Here is a 19616-nt window from a genome sequence, read left to right as displayed (position 1 = left end):
GTGAGTGAATCTCGCACAACACAAGAGCCAACACCACAGCAGCATGCGGCTGCCTGCCGTAAGGAAAGGCTCAGTGCCAGGGGATGCGGTTGGCATCCCTGGCTGGCAGCTGGGGGAAGGCAGTGCTGGGACTCCTTCTCTGCCACTGCATACATTAAAGGCACTGTCAGAAATGTCTGATCTCCTTGGAGGACCCACTTCTCCAAGAGTCCGCACAGTTGGCAGCCTGGATTCATTCAGAAGGCGTTCCCATTCAGCTCTGCGCTGTAGTTTTACCTTGAGATATTTTCCACTGTCCATTCAAAGCCTTCCCGTGAAAGCACCTCCAGTTTCTCATCTGTCATGATCATGGATGTCCTGGACAGCTCAGTTAATTGTTGCTATGTAGCACAGAGAAACCTTGCTCCCCAGGGGACCCTCTGAGAGTGGAGCTGGGGAATGAGATCCATGGGCCTTCCCACCAAGGAGAACAGAGGCAAGGAAGCTGTTTTTCCCAGCCACAAGTTAAAAGCTGAACCCTGATATGCATTTGCCAGGCTTGGATGTTACTGGTATCCTGTGCTTTTAAAGCTTAAAGCAGTTCCAGGGTACATAACTCTGTGGTTATAAAGCTTTCTAGTTGGTTACTCCATTTCCTTTTGTTGGTCCCAGCTATTTGAAGAGAGTATTAGCTCTGGTGTAGGGAAACATATGCAATCCTTAGCTGTTCCGAATTCCCCAATCAGGAATTGCAGTGGAAGCAGAGACGGGGGGTGGGTAAAATGTATAGTTTACTCCAGCCTACATCTTTGAAAATGAAACATGGAAACAGATATCATAAGACCCTTGGAGGGAGAAATGCAAAATATGTTGTTGTTGGGGCCTTCAGCAGAACCCATGTGCGCTCACTATTAATACTTTGTAAAGCAGCTGGACAAGGAAAAACAACCCAAAGCAGGGATGCTCCTGCAATAAATGTCCCATTGAAAAAGAAGAAAGATTGAAGAGCTCAGTGGGGACATGGATTGGATGTCACAGGCAGGAAAACAAGCAGCTTTGGTAGGTCTAGAGGTCATTCTGCTGTCGGCTGTCACCCAAATAGAGCAGGAAGAACCACACATGAACTGACACGGAGTGCTTGTGAAATATTTGTCCAGTACTTGTAGCACTGTCACTGATGCTAGCATTACCCAGCACTAAGCCGGGGTCTGCTCTTTCCAGGCAGAGCAACGATTCACACATGCTTACAGTGGGGAACTGTTTTATGTGCAGATAAAATCAGGATCTTGTGTTATGGGCTGAAAACCCCATAGAAAGACGCAGGACGTGCTTATAATTTGATCTACTGACAATGCAAAACACACCTTTCTCACAACCCTGCAGAATGCTGCCAGAAGTTATTAATCCTGCAAGACTGAAAGGTGAGACATGGGAAGAGTAGGCTGTTCGGCTCCTTGTCAGCTCCGTTTCTGCCTGCCTCGTCTCTTAATTCTATGTGGTGGCATAACATTTCCTGCTTATCTGCCTCTAGTTAAATCACATCACTTGACATCTCAGCTGCTCTCTCTCCCTTGGCAGCAGAGGCACCTTTTCTGGTCTTCTACCTGCACCCTTTTCCCCAGCCCAGATACATCTTCAGATGACTAAATCTTCACCATCCTTACCAGAGGTATCTGTAAACCCTGTTTTGACATTGCAGGTGGTTGGAAAAGACAAGCTGGATCACTTCCATGATAAACCCCACACTGGGACACCCCTCTGCCCATACACATCTCTTGCATTCATATCCCTGGTAAGACTTGCTTCAGTGACAGCAGCCTTTATTTATGCACAGCAGAAACATGGCTGCGGAAGTGCTGCCCCAACTGCTGCTCATCTTCACACCCCCGAACTAATCCACCAGATTACTTTTCCAATGGCTGAAAGAGGAGAAGGATAAAAGCTCATGGAAAGTGCTTACCCTGCGGCCTTTCATCCCTCTTATCCCTGGCGCACCGCGGACTCCTGCCGGACCCTGGAAGGGGAAAAGGGAAACAAAATGAAGATGGAAGAGGAGGAACGCAGCTGCTGTTGGTAAGACCCCACGTTCCTACGTGATCTGCAGTGGCCTCAGACACAGACTCTTGACCAGCAGGTTGGTTCATTAAACTCTTGCTAAAGACATTACGATATTTACTTGTCTAGAAATGTTCTTTTTTTTAACTCACTGATTGTCTTTGGATTATGAACATTTAGGCCAAGGATCCTGGCTGAGGTTTGTATGCTTAAGTATCTGCAGCCTGTTGTCTGTGTGAGTGGTGTGATTTCAAGAGAGGTTGAACATCCAGAATTCCCTCCGAAGGTATTAAAAGCAGCTGCTGCTCAGTATCTGTACGAAAATAATAATAACCAGGATCTGTTTTTCAGTTGTCCAAATACAAAATCAGACACCTCATCTTAGGTATCCAAGTTTGACCTTTTCAGCCCAAACCCGATTTTATCTTCAAGTAACTGTTGCCCTGTTAGTGCTGCATAAATATTCATACTGGCAGATAGATGCTAATTTCATTTAGGCTGCTGGTGTTGTGGATGATCCTGTTCTTCTCACACTTACAGAAAGGTTTCAGGTTTTCTTTTAACCTGGATTTGTACACACTTGATTCATTAATGTGCATACATAAAATGCAGAAGAAAATTAAACAGCTTTTTTTCTGTTAGAATATTTTAAAAAATGAAAGGATATGTTCAATTAATTTATTTCTGTATTATAACTTTAAAAACCCGTATTTAAAGTTAGTGCCTTTCTGCTGTCAGAAAAGAAAACCTCAAAATGACACATTCCATTCTTACTCTCCCAAACATTCCACATCAAGTTTTGCTATTTATATATTAATAGCTTTTACCAACTGTCAACCCTGCAAACTCCACCAAGGATCAGAACAAAATTGGACTGTGATCTTCCTACTGCTTGTACCACTGCCACTAATAAAGATTTTGCTTTTGGAACGGAGGTATCTTTCTGCATGGCATATAAGTTCAGAATACAAATGCTTAGCTGTTCTCACTCAAGATGGAAAAGTTAGTTGACTGTAACTATATTTGTAATCACATTAAATCTCAGTTTTGCTAGTGAGGTCAGTAGCGACTGGCACAGACGAGCAGTAGATGTGTCAGATGCCTGTTTTATAGAGATTTTTATGATAAACACATACTGAAATGAAATTCTTTGTTGGTATTTGGAACATCTTCCTGGAAGTCTCAGCCTATCCTAAATAGCTTATGAAAATACAAGCACAGAAACATTCGTTGTGGAGGCAAAATATTGAGGGAACAACTAGATACCATGCTGGGAGTTTCAAGGAACTCTTTAGGAGAAGAGGAGTGACCTTTAATATACCTATATGTATACATTATTTTCAGAACTGTGTATTAACACAAAAGACATACCATGATGATGAACAAGAAGAGGGGAAAGGAATTCACAAGCCTCAGTGAGCTGAAATTAAGGGCAGGGTTTCCTACCATTGATTATACCTTTGCTTCCCATTCCCAATCACCCTTTATTGAATTAATCAGCCATCAGAGCTGTTAAGCCTCATTAGATAGCTTAATCTCAAAGATTTTAACAGTTTAGGATAAACAACAGCACGCCTCAGGTCTGGCTTGAAAAGCAAATGATGAATGTTTGGTGGAGAAACAGGCAGAAACAGCTGGAGTTAATGAGTGGGGATTTGATATTAGGGGCTTATTTGATTTACTGGCTTTGTGGGGAAGTTTGACTTACTGAATTATGACTTTTTAAAACGCAGTCTTGGAGGAAACATTTTGCTTGGATGAACTTGTTAGTTATTTGCCTGCAGGACAACAGGGAACTGAAGGAAGCAGAAGGACCTGGGAACACTCTCAGCTTCCAGAGCTCTGCAGAGAGGTTTTGGCATCTCCAGTCAGAGCTGATGACGCAACTCATACTGTTGTCATCATGCCCCAGTGAAGTAAGACAAAACAGCTTCAGCTAAAGGTACTAGTTAGTGGTGCGCTAGAGAGTGCTTCAGGACTGGGAGCTCTTTGCCACAGGGCCAGTGCAGAACCTACCTCTGCCAAGGATGCGCTCCCGTCCTCCCCCGTGCTCATAAGGCACGGAGTAAGCACGCGGCCTGCCCAATGCTCCAGCTATCCCCAAGTCATGCAGCAGCTAATGTGCTGGGAAAGTTGCTAAAAAATGGACATCTAGAGATACCCAGCTGCCTCCTAGACTTCTTGTCAACAGCAAGTGCTGCCATGAGGGGCCACAGAGCAGCTCACTGCTGGGGGCTGTGGGCAGCATCATGATCTTTTTATTGTAAGGGCCTGGCCAGTGCCACATTGCTGCTCTTCGGGTAAGGACAGGTCACCCCGAGGTGCTGCTTGACCTCAGACCTTTTCTTTCTCTCACCTCCATTGACTTGCAACTGTGAAATCTCTCCCCGGCCAGCAGCTGGCCGCAGCTGGTGGGCCCAGAGCATCCCCGAACTCCCCACAGTGGCAGAGCTGCCGCTAATCTGGAGGCCAGACCTTTGGCACTGCCCGGGCATTTCACTACTGTGATCTTCCTCCCAATTAACAACACTGTGGGAATTTAGACACTGAGAAAAATCCATTCCCTGTACCAGCCGCAAGAGCTGCCTTTCTGTTGGTTCCAGCAAACAACACACAGCAGCATTTGTGCTGCTGGGAGAGCCAGAGCTCCGTCTAAACAACGGCTGTGGGAAACTGGAGCCACACTAAAATCTACCTCCACACCAATTGCACACTCCAGCCACAGCTGCACATGTACTAGATGAGCCCATCCAGATGGAGGGTGCATCTGGGGACAGCTGCTCTGCTGCTCCTCTCACTCCAACGAGGGTCTCTGAAAATGCATGATGTAGTCACCACATGATACAGCTACTGTATTGCATGATGTGATCACCACACCACCAGCAATTCCCGGCAGAAATAGAGGGCCTTGCAACAACACCTTGAGCTAGTGAGCTTGTGTCCTGATAAAAGATTGAGGCTGCATTGTGAGTTTTGGATCCCCCATTAAGGAAATGGGCTACAAACTTTTGAATTAAGCACCACTATTTTTTAGCATCTCTTTCCATGTTGCTCCCACCTATGCGCCATCCCTTTCCCCATATCTCTTGTTCATATCAAATTCAAATCAACTGGGACATAGTTGCTTGACTCAGCCCATGAATGCCCAGGATATGGGATGCTGATTTTTGGTGTGTGGTATTACAAACTGACGAGAGCCTTTACTTACTGTTGGTCCAGGGATCCCAGGAAAACCCACTCCTCCTGGTGTCCCGGGATGCCCCTAAAAAGGAAGGAAGAAGAACATGCCTGGTATGAATTCCCAGGATCAGCTCAGCCCTTCTTCCTCCAAGTGGGAAGACAGGAAAAAAGGCATTGTTGGTTGCTTGCAAGGTCAGACAGGTCTGTTATTTGTTAGAGTAAAATTGCTCAGGGGCAGATGGGGAAGGCCAGACTGTCAAAAGCCCAGCTCCAACCTTGCTAGCAATAAAAGCAGCTAGATTTTCTCAACAGCCCAGAAGAGAATGGGCTGAATTAATATGAAAATCTGTCTTTAGGTCTTGCACTATGGTAGACAGGAGGTGAGTGTCAGAGCAAGACAAGATCTTGCTGAGGTCCCCTCTGTTAAACTCTTAAACGAGGATCCCCAAATGGCAGGGTACATAGCACAGCAAAACACCATGAGCATGCTGCCCAAGCAGCCCTGCATCTCCAGCTGCCCCTGGCAACTTGGTGGGATGTGAACAGCAGATCCCTGTTCCTGGACCCCATCTGTTCAGCAGCCAGGATGGCTTGGAAACAGGCAATCTTTCAGGTGCCATAGCTTGCAGTTCCTAGTTATCTCTACTTGACACAACAGGTCCTCAGCTGATGGAGCTGCAGAACACGTGTCGAAAAGCAGTGTTTCTCTGAAGGGGAGACTGCTGAACATGACTGCTGGGGAGAGGTTATACCTCAATATCCGGTCAGTCAAATGGCCATTCCCACCCCTACAGAGACAGAAAGAATTTGCAGATGTTGTCATGTAACTAAAAGACCAGGAGAAGCTACACCATTTGCTACGACAGAGAGAGAGAGGCAGCAGCAAGAGCGAGAGAATGCAGACTTACTCCTTACCATCGACCCCTTGACTCCTGGAGGGCCTGGGGGTCCAACTGAGCCACGGTCACCCTAGGAGAGACACATGTGCATGGGGAAGAGTGAGGACTTTTGCTAACAAGTGCTCTGAGCTGGCAGCAACGGGGATCTAGAGCAATGAAACAACTAAAAGATCCACAAATTGCAGTCTATGACATCAGATTTCTATTAGAAAGGCTTCCAGTACAGAATAATCATCACTCTCTTTCAAGTATCCATCTCATCAGTGTAGTTAAAGGACTACAGCAAGAATTAGCTAATCTTTCATATCCCAAGAGAGGGGACTTTACTATTGCCATCAAACCACCGAGGAACAAGAAACAAGCAATGCACTCAAGACGACCTTCAACTTGGGACAGTGCTAGGACTGGATCCCAGGAGATCTCCAGCCCTTCCGACCCAAGGCACAACATTCCTCTCTGTTCTGCAGTATCCCTACACTTTATGGCATTTTTAGAGGCATGGATCTGAAAGCTGTGGTCATGAGGCCCTGCTGAGAACAGGGAATCAAGTTGGAAAAAAAAGAAGAGATCTTGTCTGGAATAGATGGCTGGTGCTTTCAGAAGGAGAATGTAGGTGTTTTGGGAAGAATCCCTATCCTGTGGCTCATACTGAGACCACAGTGCAAACAACAACGACCTGGAGGCCTGCAAGGTCTTTTCCAACCTAAACGATTCTGTGATTCTATGATTCTATGATTTACGAGGGGTTCAGAGCCGGATGCTTCTATGGCCCACCCTAAAGATACTATCTCTTCTAAAACAAGCCACCATTTGGCATTAAAAAAATTAGCGTACCAAAAAATCATTTTTTAATTCCAAAAGTCTTACTTATCCCCACATGCAGAACATCTCACTTCCCATGAATACATCCTTGGCCCTACAGCTCAGCCAAGAATGGGAGACGAGGTGTAAACCTCTGTGAGCATCACCGTGACCAGCTGACGCAAGGGCGAGTCGAGGGCACAGCTCCAGCAATGGGACATCCACTGCTCCTTTTTGGAGACAGTGGCAATTCCCACTGCGACTGCCTGTACTCTCCCTGGCAGTCCTGGCAATCCACTGGGAATTAGGTGTGTTACATTTGTGTGCTTGGGGGGATGAGGAAGGAGGAGTTAGCAAACGCTGCCAAGTAGTTTACGCCCAAAATCTGACCTACCTTCCAACAGCTCAAGTGTAAGGGGAAATATTTTCTGGGCTCTAAGCAGCTTATTAAAAACAAACCCCAGAGTTTGTGTTGTCACCAGCTGGCCCTTGTAAACCAATGTAAGGATTTTTTCCCCCTGCGAATGCATGGATTTTATTAAGTATGTATTAACTGTATTGTTCTCTTTGATAATCTTTGGATTCTACTGGCTTCAGTCTTAAGTTTTGCAGCTCTCAGGATGGAGATTGCTGACTCAGCTATGTCTAATGAAAGCATATTTCCCACTTCATTTAGCTCACAACAGCATAGTAAGCTGTAGGATGCTATGCCAACTGGAGGCCTGGTTGAGGTTTGATTTCATGATAGCTATTTCTGTCATCAGTAAATTTGTCCTGGTAGAAGTCTGATAGAAATCACAGCTGTGCCGAGGATCTCCTAGGGCAGATTTTCAAAGGACAGCCCGGGTTTGCCTGGACACCAATGTAACATCATTGTGTTACAGAGTCGATCTGCAAGATGAGGAGAGCTCATGTGGTCAAGGCATTGGCACAGAAGTCGTAGGGCCAGATGTGAATTTACTGGAGTGGGACAAAAGATCTTCCCACGTCTCCTGCATGGCAGACCCATTATTCCCCATTCAATTCAGGGCTGCAGCTGCCACGGAGACAGCTCACTCAGGCACCAATTTTCTGTGTAACCACCTTGGACACATCATAGACTCTTTATTCCTCTGTTTTCCTTCTGTAAAATGCAGCCCACATCACATCATTCCTTTCACTTCTTGTGTACCTTGACAGTTTGGACTGAGCCTGCTTCTGCTGCTGCCCCATCAGAGACCATCAGTGCAACGGGCTTTCCAAAGGCTGCCGCAGACAAGCAATAAAATGCATTTGCAGCGAACACAGTGTAACTGTCACAGAGTCTTGATATCATTACCCAGAGGACAGGGCTTGAAGTAATAAAAGTGAGAGAGAGAACTGATGTGTGGAATGCATAATTTTATGCTCTTTACTATCTTTATGGCTGGACTGTGAATAATTAAACCACCAATGAAAACCAGCAGTCTGCAACTGAGATACAATGAATGACATAGATGATTTGTCTTTGGAAGCTACCCCTGCATAAAATTTTACACTCTAATAGAAAAAAATTAATGTCCATTTACATTTTTATGGAAAATAAAGCCATTTGTCTTCCTCCAAGAAGCATGTGACTAGGCTGTACACAAGAGGGCACCAGCCCTTAGTAGCGTGCCCAATGAAACCACAGGGGCAGCCGGATGGGGTGGTCCTCATCAAATAAAAAGGGAAATATTTGGACCAGCCTTTGCTCAGATAGGTGGCTGCACTCTTGTACCTTCTCTGCACTTGAGAAAATGCCGAGACTTCCTGTTCAGTGCCAGCTCAGCCCTTGTCCTGCGTGACCCCATTGGCAACTCAGCATGGACTTGTGAGCATATCTCTGCACAAATCTGTAACCTAAACTGCTTGGACTCCTCCCTTGACCAGGAACACAGGGCTGATGCATCCCTCATTCCAAGAAAAAAACAGAACTGACTGTTAAATACAAGCTTTCTGGCAGATTATGAATGAATAAAGCTTAAATTTTCAGAGAATATTTGACAGCATCTCCTTGGACGGCAAATGCATGTTAATTCCTAAATGCGAAGTGGATTATTTTTGCCTGGCCCAAGACTAGCTCAGACACCCTGGATGTGCTGTATTCCCAGCTGGGTGTTGCACTGACATGACAACTTAAATCTCCACAATATTCTTCCTGCCCCAGTCTCCCTCATTCTGCAAAAGTTACAACAACCAATTCATTGCAAGCAATCTTACCTTTTCTCCCACTATTCCAGGCTCCCCTACTGGACCAATGAAACCCATTAGACCCTGAGGAAAGAGAAAAGCACAATTAATTTTCAGTTTTATTTGCTGAGAAAGTAAACAGCTTCACTGGTCCACCTTGCTGGTTGAAATAGCACAGCATCCCTTGCATACTGCTCAGTAATTCCTACTGGCTACCAGAGCGGACAGAGTTGCTCCCGGCCATGGGAATGTCTAACTCCACAGCTGGTTCTGCTTTAGGCGCCAGCTGGAATAGCAGCACTAGGATCTGCAAGAGCCACAACACGCAGTACAGGGGATGAGTTAAGCACGTTTCGTAGAAAGACTGAGTCCATAGCGTGGCTTTGTTTTGCAAGCATTTCCCAAAATGTCAGCGCAACTTCCTCAAGAGCATTGATAGCGGGAGCTCCTGGGTTGCAGACTCTGAGAGTTACCATCATTCTAACTGCTGTACTGGGTAGACTTCCTCTGGGTTAATCTGAGTTACCTCAAACCCTTGTGCAAACCAATTTTGCCCTGGATAATGTCATGCTGTTGGGATGTCAGTAGGAAATAAAGGTCCAAGGAGCCAGCAGGGCAGCAGATCTATCACACTACTCAGAAAATACCTTGTGAAAAAACCCTGGTCTAAGCTCAGGATTTGTCAGGATTTAACAACGTTTGGCATAATGAAGAAACACACAGAACTGCTTTTAATTAGGAAGATGGAAATAGATGCAATCTTAGGCTCAGATTCCTGAGAATTAAAATACAGCAGCCTCCCTACCAACTTCAGCGGGTTTCTGTCCCTAGAGATGCAAGGGACCATCCTCTCTGCCATGACTGGCTTGCTTGCTCTCACTGCATGATTCTCATGCAAGGGTCATTGGGAGATAGATATCTATATTTAGGTCCTCTAATGAGTCTGTAACTAAAGGGATTCATCTCCTGTTGAAACACTTCATAACCTGCTCAGAGTTGGCATGATGGTGTCAAATTAAGCTGTGCCCCAGCTTGTTTGATTTTAGGCAACAGTCTGATTGGTACTGAGAGGTGGCTGCTGAGCAAATCAGAGACAGGAGATGAATTCTCCAGCAGTATCATACTACTCTTCCTCTTTTAAAAAATAATTAAAAATCTTCATAATAAATTGTAAAGTTCCTCTATGCAAATGCATCTCACCTTTTCACTTCAATATCAAGGAGGTTTTCAAACTCAAGAAAACATTCAGCATGAACAAACACAACAGGGAAAAAAGCTACACTAGCAGGGCAACTTCTGGAACGTGGTGTCAGAAAAGAGAGAAGTTTTCACCCTGCTATCTCCTTTCTGGGGGGACAGCAAGAAAAGAAGCACAAGTTTCCTCTTGTCATTGCTTTATCTGTTCCCAGCTGGCCTGACGTGTGCAGTTCGTAGACGAGCTCTCTGCAGTCTGTGCATCGCTATGGTTCTGTTTACATCTGAGCATTGACAGTGTGAAGTGATACCCCCCAGCTACAGAGGAGCATCCAACACCAACAGAGCAGCCTACTCACAGGTTGTGCAACTCCTCCCAACACCAGCAGCCTCTCTCTCTCTGTGAAGTTATGTTCAGAATGTAAAGCTGTAGCACAAAATAATGAGCCTCATTGCTATTCTCATGTGTGTGAGGCTCAGCAGACCCATTCAGAGACATAAAACGCAATGCAGGTCACTTTCCAATGACTTAGAGGGAACAGCCTCTGACGATGACTCCAAACACCAAGAGACTTCATGCCTTAACATTCCTCACATGGTGCAATTAAATGACATCCTTTGAACATCACTGGAGACAGAAGCTCCTCATTGAGGCATGCTGACGGGCTCAACAAAAACATCTCTCTCTCGGATGCTCATCTGGCTTCACCTTTTGCAGGGAGCAGCCACACAGTCTCTGCTTTGAGCAGCCCTTGCCACACTCTGGCAGGGGCGCAATACCCAGGTGAGAAGTATTTGGAAAAAACTCATGAGAGAAGGCAAAGAGCTCAGCAGGCATGTCAGCGCCTGGAGTTAGATCTTGCATTAGAAATTTATCCAGAGATGATGTCCCAGGAAACTGGCATGCCACTGTGCCATGATAGAAATACCAATTAACCATGGGATGACAGCTACTACCAGTAAAGCTCTACTATCCTGTCAGGGGCTGGATGTCACCAACCCTTCTGATATCAGCACTGAAATGGTCTTTTCTGTGTTTGAAGCTGAAGCATTTCCAGGGCACAAGCGTGCCATTGTGGCCAGGCTGCACGGTCTAGGCATACATGGGAGCAAAGCAGTGCTGGACTCGGTAGCAGGAACCAAAAGGACAGCAGGCAAATTTGCCATATCTGCATCTGCAAGGTTGCCACTGGGTGGCATTGCTGAAGGCTGCTGAATCAATTATCCTTTCAATTAGACACAAGTGCAGATACATAGCTGATAACTATATCCAGTTACTGAAGTTTTCCAGTAGCCCAAGGCCACGAAGAACGCAAATGTTACGGCAGAGGAGAGAATGGCAAGCAATAAGATGAAACAAGGAAATGCATTGCTAGGCAAAAATATGATAATAAAGCAAGAAAGAATAAATCTGTTCCTTCATTTCCAATTTCTCAGAAAAACTGCAGAACTCTCTTTCTCCCTGGGAGGATGTTTCTGGGTTACTTAGGTCAGTCCCTGCAGAAGGGAGATCCCGGCTCTTGCAGCAAATGTTCTTACCATTCAGAACAGGACTGTTTCAAAAACACTTCTGAGGGACTTGGGGTGCAGCCTTGCATATCCAAACTCAGGCTTGAAGGCCTGATTAATACATTCTGATAATTCTGATTAATACACTGTCCACAGCAGCATCAGCTCCCACCCTAAAAAGTCTCCAAGGAATCTGGGTCATGAAGCGCGATGCGCTAGTTGTGCTTCCCAGCTGACCTGGTGGTGCTCTATAGATGGTTTGCAGAGCACCGATTGCAGCATGTCAAGGAGCCCACAAACCCAACACCCTCCTGAGACCCTTCTTGCTGTCACAGATGTGCCATTAGTTATCACAGCTTGTGCAGAAACCTGCCAGCACTGCCAACGCCAGCAGAGTAGAGGCAAACATTGCACCTGCTGCATGGGCAAACGTCAGGAGGGAGGGGGAGCATAGCCAAAACTTCTGGCCTGGTTTTCACTCCAAAACTGGGGAAAATTCTGTCTGCACTGGTACATCAGGTTTCTGCTCAAGGGAAGATGTCACTGCTCCCTGTGTACCCAGCAGGAGGAGCATCCCATGGTGTGACCATGGTAGAGGGAAGACCAAAGTGAGATGGCAGAGCAGCGACCCTGTGACGTGGCCAGGCTTCCAGCATAGTAGCTCTGTAGTGTTTGCAGCCAATACTGTCTGCTCTGGGCTAAATTAACTAACGTTGCTGTGTCTGCAAGCAGACACAAAACAAGATAGATATGTCTAGGCAGAATAAATCTTGGTAAATTATTGGGAGTATATGAAACAACTGGGGGAGATTGGGTAATGATATTCTTCACCAGCCAAAATGGGATAGACACTAAAAAGAACACAGGAAGCAAAAGATTTAGGGTTTAAGAATCAGAATAGCCACCGGTGGCAAATATTAAATCAAGGCAGACGTGAATTGTGGCCATTACACTAAGATGGCTGCGGCATAACGTATTTTTCCCAGGTGCCCAGGGTTGAAAAGAAGCCCTGCATCAAACACAACTCCAGGCAGTGCGTGTAATGATGCACGTGAAGTCCCAGCAGCAGTGGCTGCCCGGATAAAGGCCCACAGTATACAGGAAAGAATGTAAAACATTTATATTAGACGGGGAGTTCAGCATGTCGCTCATGATTCAGTCTGCTGTATTCCCCAGCCAAGGGCATGGCGGAAAAGGGATGGAGATTGTTAAAAAGTTGCTGGGGGCTTGGGGGGAAGGAAAGAGGGGGGGGACTGGCGGGTTGTAATTCCTAACTCCTGTCTGGCTTACCCTATTTATTGTCCAGCCCTGTCATAATTAAGCCCCCCCTCTTGGCTGCATCAACAGAGAGCAAGTCAGCAATGAAGCCTTGCATAAATCATAGCCCATTTGAGAGAAACAACCGAAAGGCGAGCCCAGCGTGAGCAGGGTCTCCCAGGGACGGGACCGCCAGTCGCTCCCAGCAGGAACCGATCATGGCCTTTCTGTTTTACTGGTTCGCTAGAACTCAAAACAAAACAAACCAGGGACAAAGGACGGGAGGGAGTAAATGTACAATCCTCCCATTCAGATGAAAGAAAGGGAAAGTAAAACAGTAAATATCACAGTTTAAGGGAGGACGCTCTGACCCGCAAAGAAAAGCCATGCGGTTTAGCCATGCAGTTTAACCCCCTGTGCACTGGAGCTCAGCTGTACCCTGGGGCTGTGTTGGGTTCCCAGTGCCCTCTGAGGAGCGACGGAAGGAAAGGTGGAGACATGCTGACAAAACACCTTGTCAGATCAAAGAGGCTGCATTCGGCACAGTACCTGCAAATCTCTGAATGAGAGGTCTGCAGCTCAGAAAGAGATGCTCTGGAGCAGAAAGTAAATGCATTGGGAAAGGCGCTGCTCTAAGCCGTGGGAAACGCCAGTGCAATTCACTGCTCGGTTCTTGGCGACTCATCTGACCTTAGTCAAGTTGATACGTATCTCCACATGTCCCAGATGCTCCAGAACCCACCTGCAAAACTGACATTCCAGCACATCCCTCCTTCATAAGATCACCAAAAGGAAAATACATTAGGGAGATAACCGATGGCGCTGGTTTCCATTGACAGGGTATTTTAGAATAGTATCTGATACTGGGACAACATGCTTCTCCCTTAAGGGAAGAGATACCCCCAAGGGGCTGTGGAGTGACTGCCCTTCCCAGCATGGTGCGATGGGTGCATGGCTGACCCTAACATCACCATGTGAGTGAGCAGGGCTATCACTTCTTGTACAGGAGAAGGGATTCAGAAAGCTGTTGCTGCTGTGACAGGACCTCCTCATTCCCATTAAGGATGTAGGTCAACATTAGCCTCGTTCAGCTGACACAGCTCCTTATGGATATTTTCAGTCTCTAGTGCAGAGCAGGGGGGGTCCATGGGCTTGCAGCACCCTTCCCCAGTTTGCTATCCTGTCTGCTGCAGGGTGTTGCTTCTCTCACAGGGCTGTCTGACCTTCAACACAGACTTTTCGGTGGCATCCTCCTGCTCTGCATTCCCAGCTCTGGAATAGGAAGGCTGGTGGCCCCGGGCCAGAGGCCCTGTATTCTTCTTCATATTCTGCCTCCATCTACTGGCAAGGAAGGGTTAAATCACACATTTCCAGGGTACAGGGGAGCCCAGCAGCTGGAGTCCTTCCAGCATATGAAGACAATAAGCATCTTATGAATGAACTTCCCAAGTCAGCATCCTTGCAATGGAAAAACAATGCACCAGGGACTGCCCTGTGGCTTAAAACATCATTTTCCCAATGAGAGCTCAAGTGTCACTGGAAACCTTACAGAAACTCCCATGTTTGCCTAAACAGATGTCCCTAAGAAAGGGAAGAGAACTCCTATGAGTTGGATGGCTGATCTTTTCTTATGCTGTTATGTTGAGGGTTTCCACTCAGAGGGAACCCGTATGGAGGGCAGAGCAGCAAGTTTGGAAAGTTTGACCACAGAAAACATCAAGGCCTCCACAAGAGAAAACAGGGGTGAAATGAAGGTGTCTTTTAGTGCCAAGTGACCTTGGTACCCCAACCTCTCAGAGCTCTGCAAAAAACCAGCCCAGCCCCAACACCAAACGCTGAAGCTTAGGTGGAGGGAGGAATGAAAATCCAACACTCCAGCATTGTTCAGCAAAGGTGTGATGGAAAAGGAGGTTATTTCTCACTAATCTGGTGCAACATTTTTGTTCTAATGACTTGACTGGTACAGAAATGGAAATTCTTTCTGGGTGATATTTCTAGACAGAGACTAATTGACTAAGAATAATACAGGCAGCTTTCATACCACTGTGCTGGTTTCAGTGTCAGCAGAGGCCAGCTGTGTTTTCTTTCTGGTGAACAGTGCATACAGTTTTCATCCAAGGTCAGTCCTGAGGGATGTTAAAGAATAATAATCCTAATGATGCTTTGTCCTTCCAGGACAACATCTTGTTAAGGATCTCAAAGCACTTCTAAATACTCGTTTTTAACTGTAATACAACAATATCTGTAGGTGCCACCTGAAAACAGGAGGCATTGTGCTAACCACTGTTCAGAGCTGTCTCATGCCCTCTGCAGAAGGGGAAATGGAGGCACAGAGCACTGGAAGGTGTTGCCTGAGATTGTGCAGAATCTGATAAAGCTGCGACTAGAACTCACATGTCTGGAACAACTTTGCTTCTTCAGCTGTTGCTCTTCATGGAGTAAATTATTAAAAGCAATGTAGAAACAGCTCTAATTTCCAAATAGAAATACCTATCCTTAATATATACTGAGACTCATCAGATTGCTGGTACTGAAAAGGATCGACCCTGGTTTTGTGGACTTGCTTGGTCAGAAACCCATGGAAGAAGCAACACCCAGCTGTTGCATACAGGGGAAAGAAGAGCCAGAGAGGCTGACAAGCTAAACCAAACCAAACTTGCTGACCATTCGGCAGGGAAAGTGCTGGGAAGGACAGCTGTGCTGAGAAGCAACACCCTCTTTGCCAGGGCCAGCTGCTGCAGCCAGTTTAGTGTGGTCATGAACGAATGCACAGAACACGTTGGAGGCTCTGTGGCTGCAATTTCAGGGTTGGTGGTGGACAAGTTGGTTGGTTTCAATCACAGAGACATGGGAACAATTGTTGCTTTTTCCTTGATGACTGTGGTTCCCCTGAAGCCTACAGGGATGATGCATGTCCCCTGCTACCCCAGCAGAACGTTCTCTCTTGTGGTACAGCGAAACACAGCTCAGTGCCTCTCTCCCCCAGGGCCTGGTTTCTTCAGTTGCCATCTCCTCTGCTCCCAAAAGAATCCAGTGGGAGTCAAAGCAGCAGAGCACCCAAAGCAGAGTGATGCTACCTACCCTTAAAACCTGCACAGGCAAAGCCTTGAAATTGCCCTTTTAGGGATAAGAAGAATACACAGAAATGAATAGACACCATGGTCACTGTCAGTGCTGTTCACCAAGAGCTTCAGCCAGACTAAGAGCACCCCAGCTGGAGCACCAGGACTATGGACAGGTTTGAGGTGGCCAGAATGACCTGGCCACTGTTGTCTGCCTGCACCCTGGTCATCCAGTAGACATTGTACAGAGCAGATCATCAAACAGACAAGGAAAACAAAGAGTTTACCTGCTCACCAACTTTCCCTGGTCGGCCATGGTTTCCTGGCTCACCCTGCAGGACAAGGAGAGACAAGGCACACATGTTACTTGGTGCTCCCACTCAGACCCTCAGTACAACATGATTCTTTGTGCACCCATGATTTGGGCTGCTGTGTGTGAATTGCGGAAAAACTGCAAGAAACAACATCTTACAAACCCCAGTGTGACTTGAAAGATAATCCAAAGCAAGAAACACAGCTGACACAAACATGGAGCAAAGACTCACTGTTCTGGACAGAAATGCCCCAAAAGCAGCTGGTTCTGCTGTGGTAAAATAACCTTCACAAAACCAAACTCAGACACTGAAACGTAAGCTGCTTGCTTTCCTGTAGCATAGCCTAGTCCTGGTTGCTTTGTCTCCATGTTTAATAAGACATGAATTCTCATCAGGAATGTTGCTGAAGCTGGGGTGTTTCTGACCCAAGTAAAACAGATAGATGAAGACAGAAACACATCATCAGCAGGAATAGAGTAGGAAAGGACCATGATTAACCAAAGGATTTGAGAAGCATCTAGGGAACACAAGAGTGTGGACACCATGGGAAGGTGTAGTTCCTGAATGACCAAGAAGAAGGGATCCAGAAAATTCACCTGCTGGTGGAAGTGTCACAGGAATAAAAGACAACCCAAATATTCCCAGGCAATGCTGCACTCTGATTCTACTCTTGTAAAATCTCAAGCATAGGCATGTTACTGTAACATGGAGCATCCACATGAAAACCACAGAAAGAATCCACATGAGCTAAATCACAGTGCAGGATGAGAGAAATTCAGAGAATGAGAAAAATGAGGGGTGAAGAGAAAAGCAGGAGGAGGAGAAGAATTTCAAACCCACCAGGGATAAGGGCAGCCATGGCAGCACTCAAAGGCCGGCGGAGTGCCCCTGGACAGGCCATCCAGAGGCCAGACTCACCGCTAACCAGTATTGTCTCCGGGTGACGGCAGCTGTATTTTCTCAGTAGGCAGATACTCCAGATGTGTTGCCAGACCACATTTTTGCTATTTACTGTTTGAAGAGGTTGTTTTTGTTGGGTTTTCTCTTTCCTTTTGAGTGTGGGTTTGTGGAGTGGACTGCCCTGGGATGGCTCCTGCTGCTAATTAGGCAGCAAAGATAGGAATGATGTGCATTGTTTTAGAACAAAAATGTGGAAAAGCAATGGAAAATAAGATGAGATGATGGAGGGGGGGTTGGTTAATATCAAAGGAGGAACACGCTTGTTTATAATAGAGCACATGGCTTAAAAAATGCACCATCGTTCTTTTTGTTGAAAAAAACAAGCAGAAGCAGAGACCCCAAAATTCAGAGAAAAAGAGAAATCCTCAGTTCCCCTTGTTCTCTCTGGAACACCCTAGGCTTGGAGCATGGTAAAGTTGAGAAAAGATACTTCCCTCTTCCTTTCCTCCCTTCCACCCACTGCTTCTCTGATCATGAACAAACTCTTTCCTCACCTTTGGACCATCAGGACCAGGTCTTCCCGGAAATCCCTTCCGACCAGATCGACCCTGAAACACATGAAGAACAATAAACATAAAAAGCTTGCAACTGCCCTTGGTCACAGCAGTGTGTCTGTGAACCTATATGGTGCAGCTTACAGGCAATGCTCCCAGCGAATTCAGGGTCCCAGAGATGTAGCAGTCCTTACTGAGGCTAAGGCAACACAAGAGGAAAACTCTGTGTCTCGAGCGACATGGGGTTTGATCCATGAGGAACATACCTAGACAGCTACTCCAAGTTTCAGCCCATTTCTGACTCTCCAGCTTGATTCCAGTACTTAAACATCACATCAGAAACATTGTGCATGGACTATAATCAACCAAGCTGAGGGCTTTGTTGCTGGCCTTTAGTTTATTGTGTGCCACACTCAGCTGGATTTATTCTACTTCCAGCAGTTTTCTTGTAGCAATGCCAGCAAGGACACTAGCAGCCGGAGCATTCAAAGATGGTACTTTCCTAGTGTTGGCAGGGACTCAGCCATATAAGCTTCTTATGAGCTCCGTGCCCGGCATCCGGAGAGAATCTGGGAGTAGGACTGTCCCTACAGTGGGGGAAGCCAGGCTGACATTCACAGCTACGGCTCAGAAAAGCAGAAATAAACCTGCAGACTGAAAGGTTCATGTTGAGCCTTCCCTTTGGCTAGAAGAACACTGATGGTGCTGTCCCAGGCACTGGAGTAACTGGATTTATTGTGTTGCTCCAGAAAGGAATAGAAGTGTCTACCAGAATTGTGGAGGAAATGCAAAATAAAACATTTTTTTTCTGATCCAACTAGAAGCTCCAGCACAGTTACCAGTTTTCAAGATATTTTACTGTCCTCCAATGACAAGTATGTACATAAACATTAAAAAATTCTGAGCTGGCAAGCTCACAGATATGATAATATTCTTTTTGCTGCTTCTAACTGTGTTTCGGTGACACATCACTGCGTTCAGAGTGATGCAGAGGTCAAAGAGGACTCTGTTTCACTGTCTGGTCTTTTTTCTTGCTTTTCCCTCTACTCATTGAAAAATACTATAAATCAAGGAGGAAACATCAGTGCTGGTTACAGACATGGTTTCCAGTCAACGTGCTTTATCTTGAGGATGAACTATTTAAATGTTAGTGGGTTTTTTAAGGTCTGAGACTTTAAGCAAGTTATAAAATTAGAGTCCCACTCAACACCCTGTGCAAGACACTTCCTTGACTTTCAGCCATCCTGGATCAAGCAGTTGGACCAAGCCCTGCACAATACAATATTTCTTAGAAGGGCATATCACTTTCCAAACCAGGAGGTTTGAAGCTTTATATGAATTTAACTACAAGTCCGTTGCAAGGTCAACAGAGCTGGTAGTAATTAAGTAAACGACTGAAACCTACCTCTGGACCAGGGACTCCTGGTGGTCCTAAGGGTCCTTCATCTCCCTGAGGTAAAAAGAAATTAAAATAAAAGGCAAAGTAGTGACAAAATTTGGACTCATCATGCAGCAAGAACAAAAGGCCTGCAGTATGAGCAGCCATTAAACACAGTCTGTGTGCTCAGCTGTCACATTTTAACAACTGAGTCCTTCTGAATCTTACAGCAGGCAGCTCAGCATCTCTGAGCTCATCATCATCATCTCATCATCTTCCTTCCCCATTTCAGGAAAAAAATCTAAAGTCAAGCCCTGCCAGGGATGGTCATCCAAAACATGACC

At 46.0% G+C, this 19616-nt stretch overlaps 1 protein-coding gene across 1 annotated transcript in view; it reads right to left on the bottom strand.

The window, feature by feature from the left end:
- COL27A1 (collagen type XXVII alpha 1 chain) overlaps nucleotides 1–19616 on the bottom strand; it is a 195937-nt gene that overhangs the window by 53862 nt on the left and 122459 nt on the right. Inside the window, exons 22-28 of the mRNA XM_075716921.1 lie at nucleotides 19300–19344; nucleotides 17895–17948; nucleotides 16414–16458; nucleotides 9135–9188; nucleotides 6130–6183; nucleotides 5243–5296; nucleotides 1940–1993 (exon numbers count right to left, since the gene is read on the bottom strand). Of these exons, the coding sequence (XP_075573036.1) occupies nucleotides 1940–1993; nucleotides 5243–5296; nucleotides 6130–6183; nucleotides 9135–9188; nucleotides 16414–16458; nucleotides 17895–17948; nucleotides 19300–19344 (360 nt within the window). The remainder of the gene's footprint in view (nucleotides 1–1939; nucleotides 1994–5242; nucleotides 5297–6129; nucleotides 6184–9134; nucleotides 9189–16413; nucleotides 16459–17894; nucleotides 17949–19299; nucleotides 19345–19616) is intronic.

Source organism: Pelecanus crispus, chromosome 9, assembly GCF_030463565.1.
Source record: "Pelecanus crispus isolate bPelCri1 chromosome 9, bPelCri1.pri, whole genome shotgun sequence".
Taxonomy (NCBI): domain Eukaryota; kingdom Metazoa; phylum Chordata; class Aves; order Pelecaniformes; family Pelecanidae; genus Pelecanus; species Pelecanus crispus.
The sequence above is the reverse complement of the archived record's forward strand: the minus strand, read 5'-3'. Positions and strand labels throughout refer to the sequence as shown.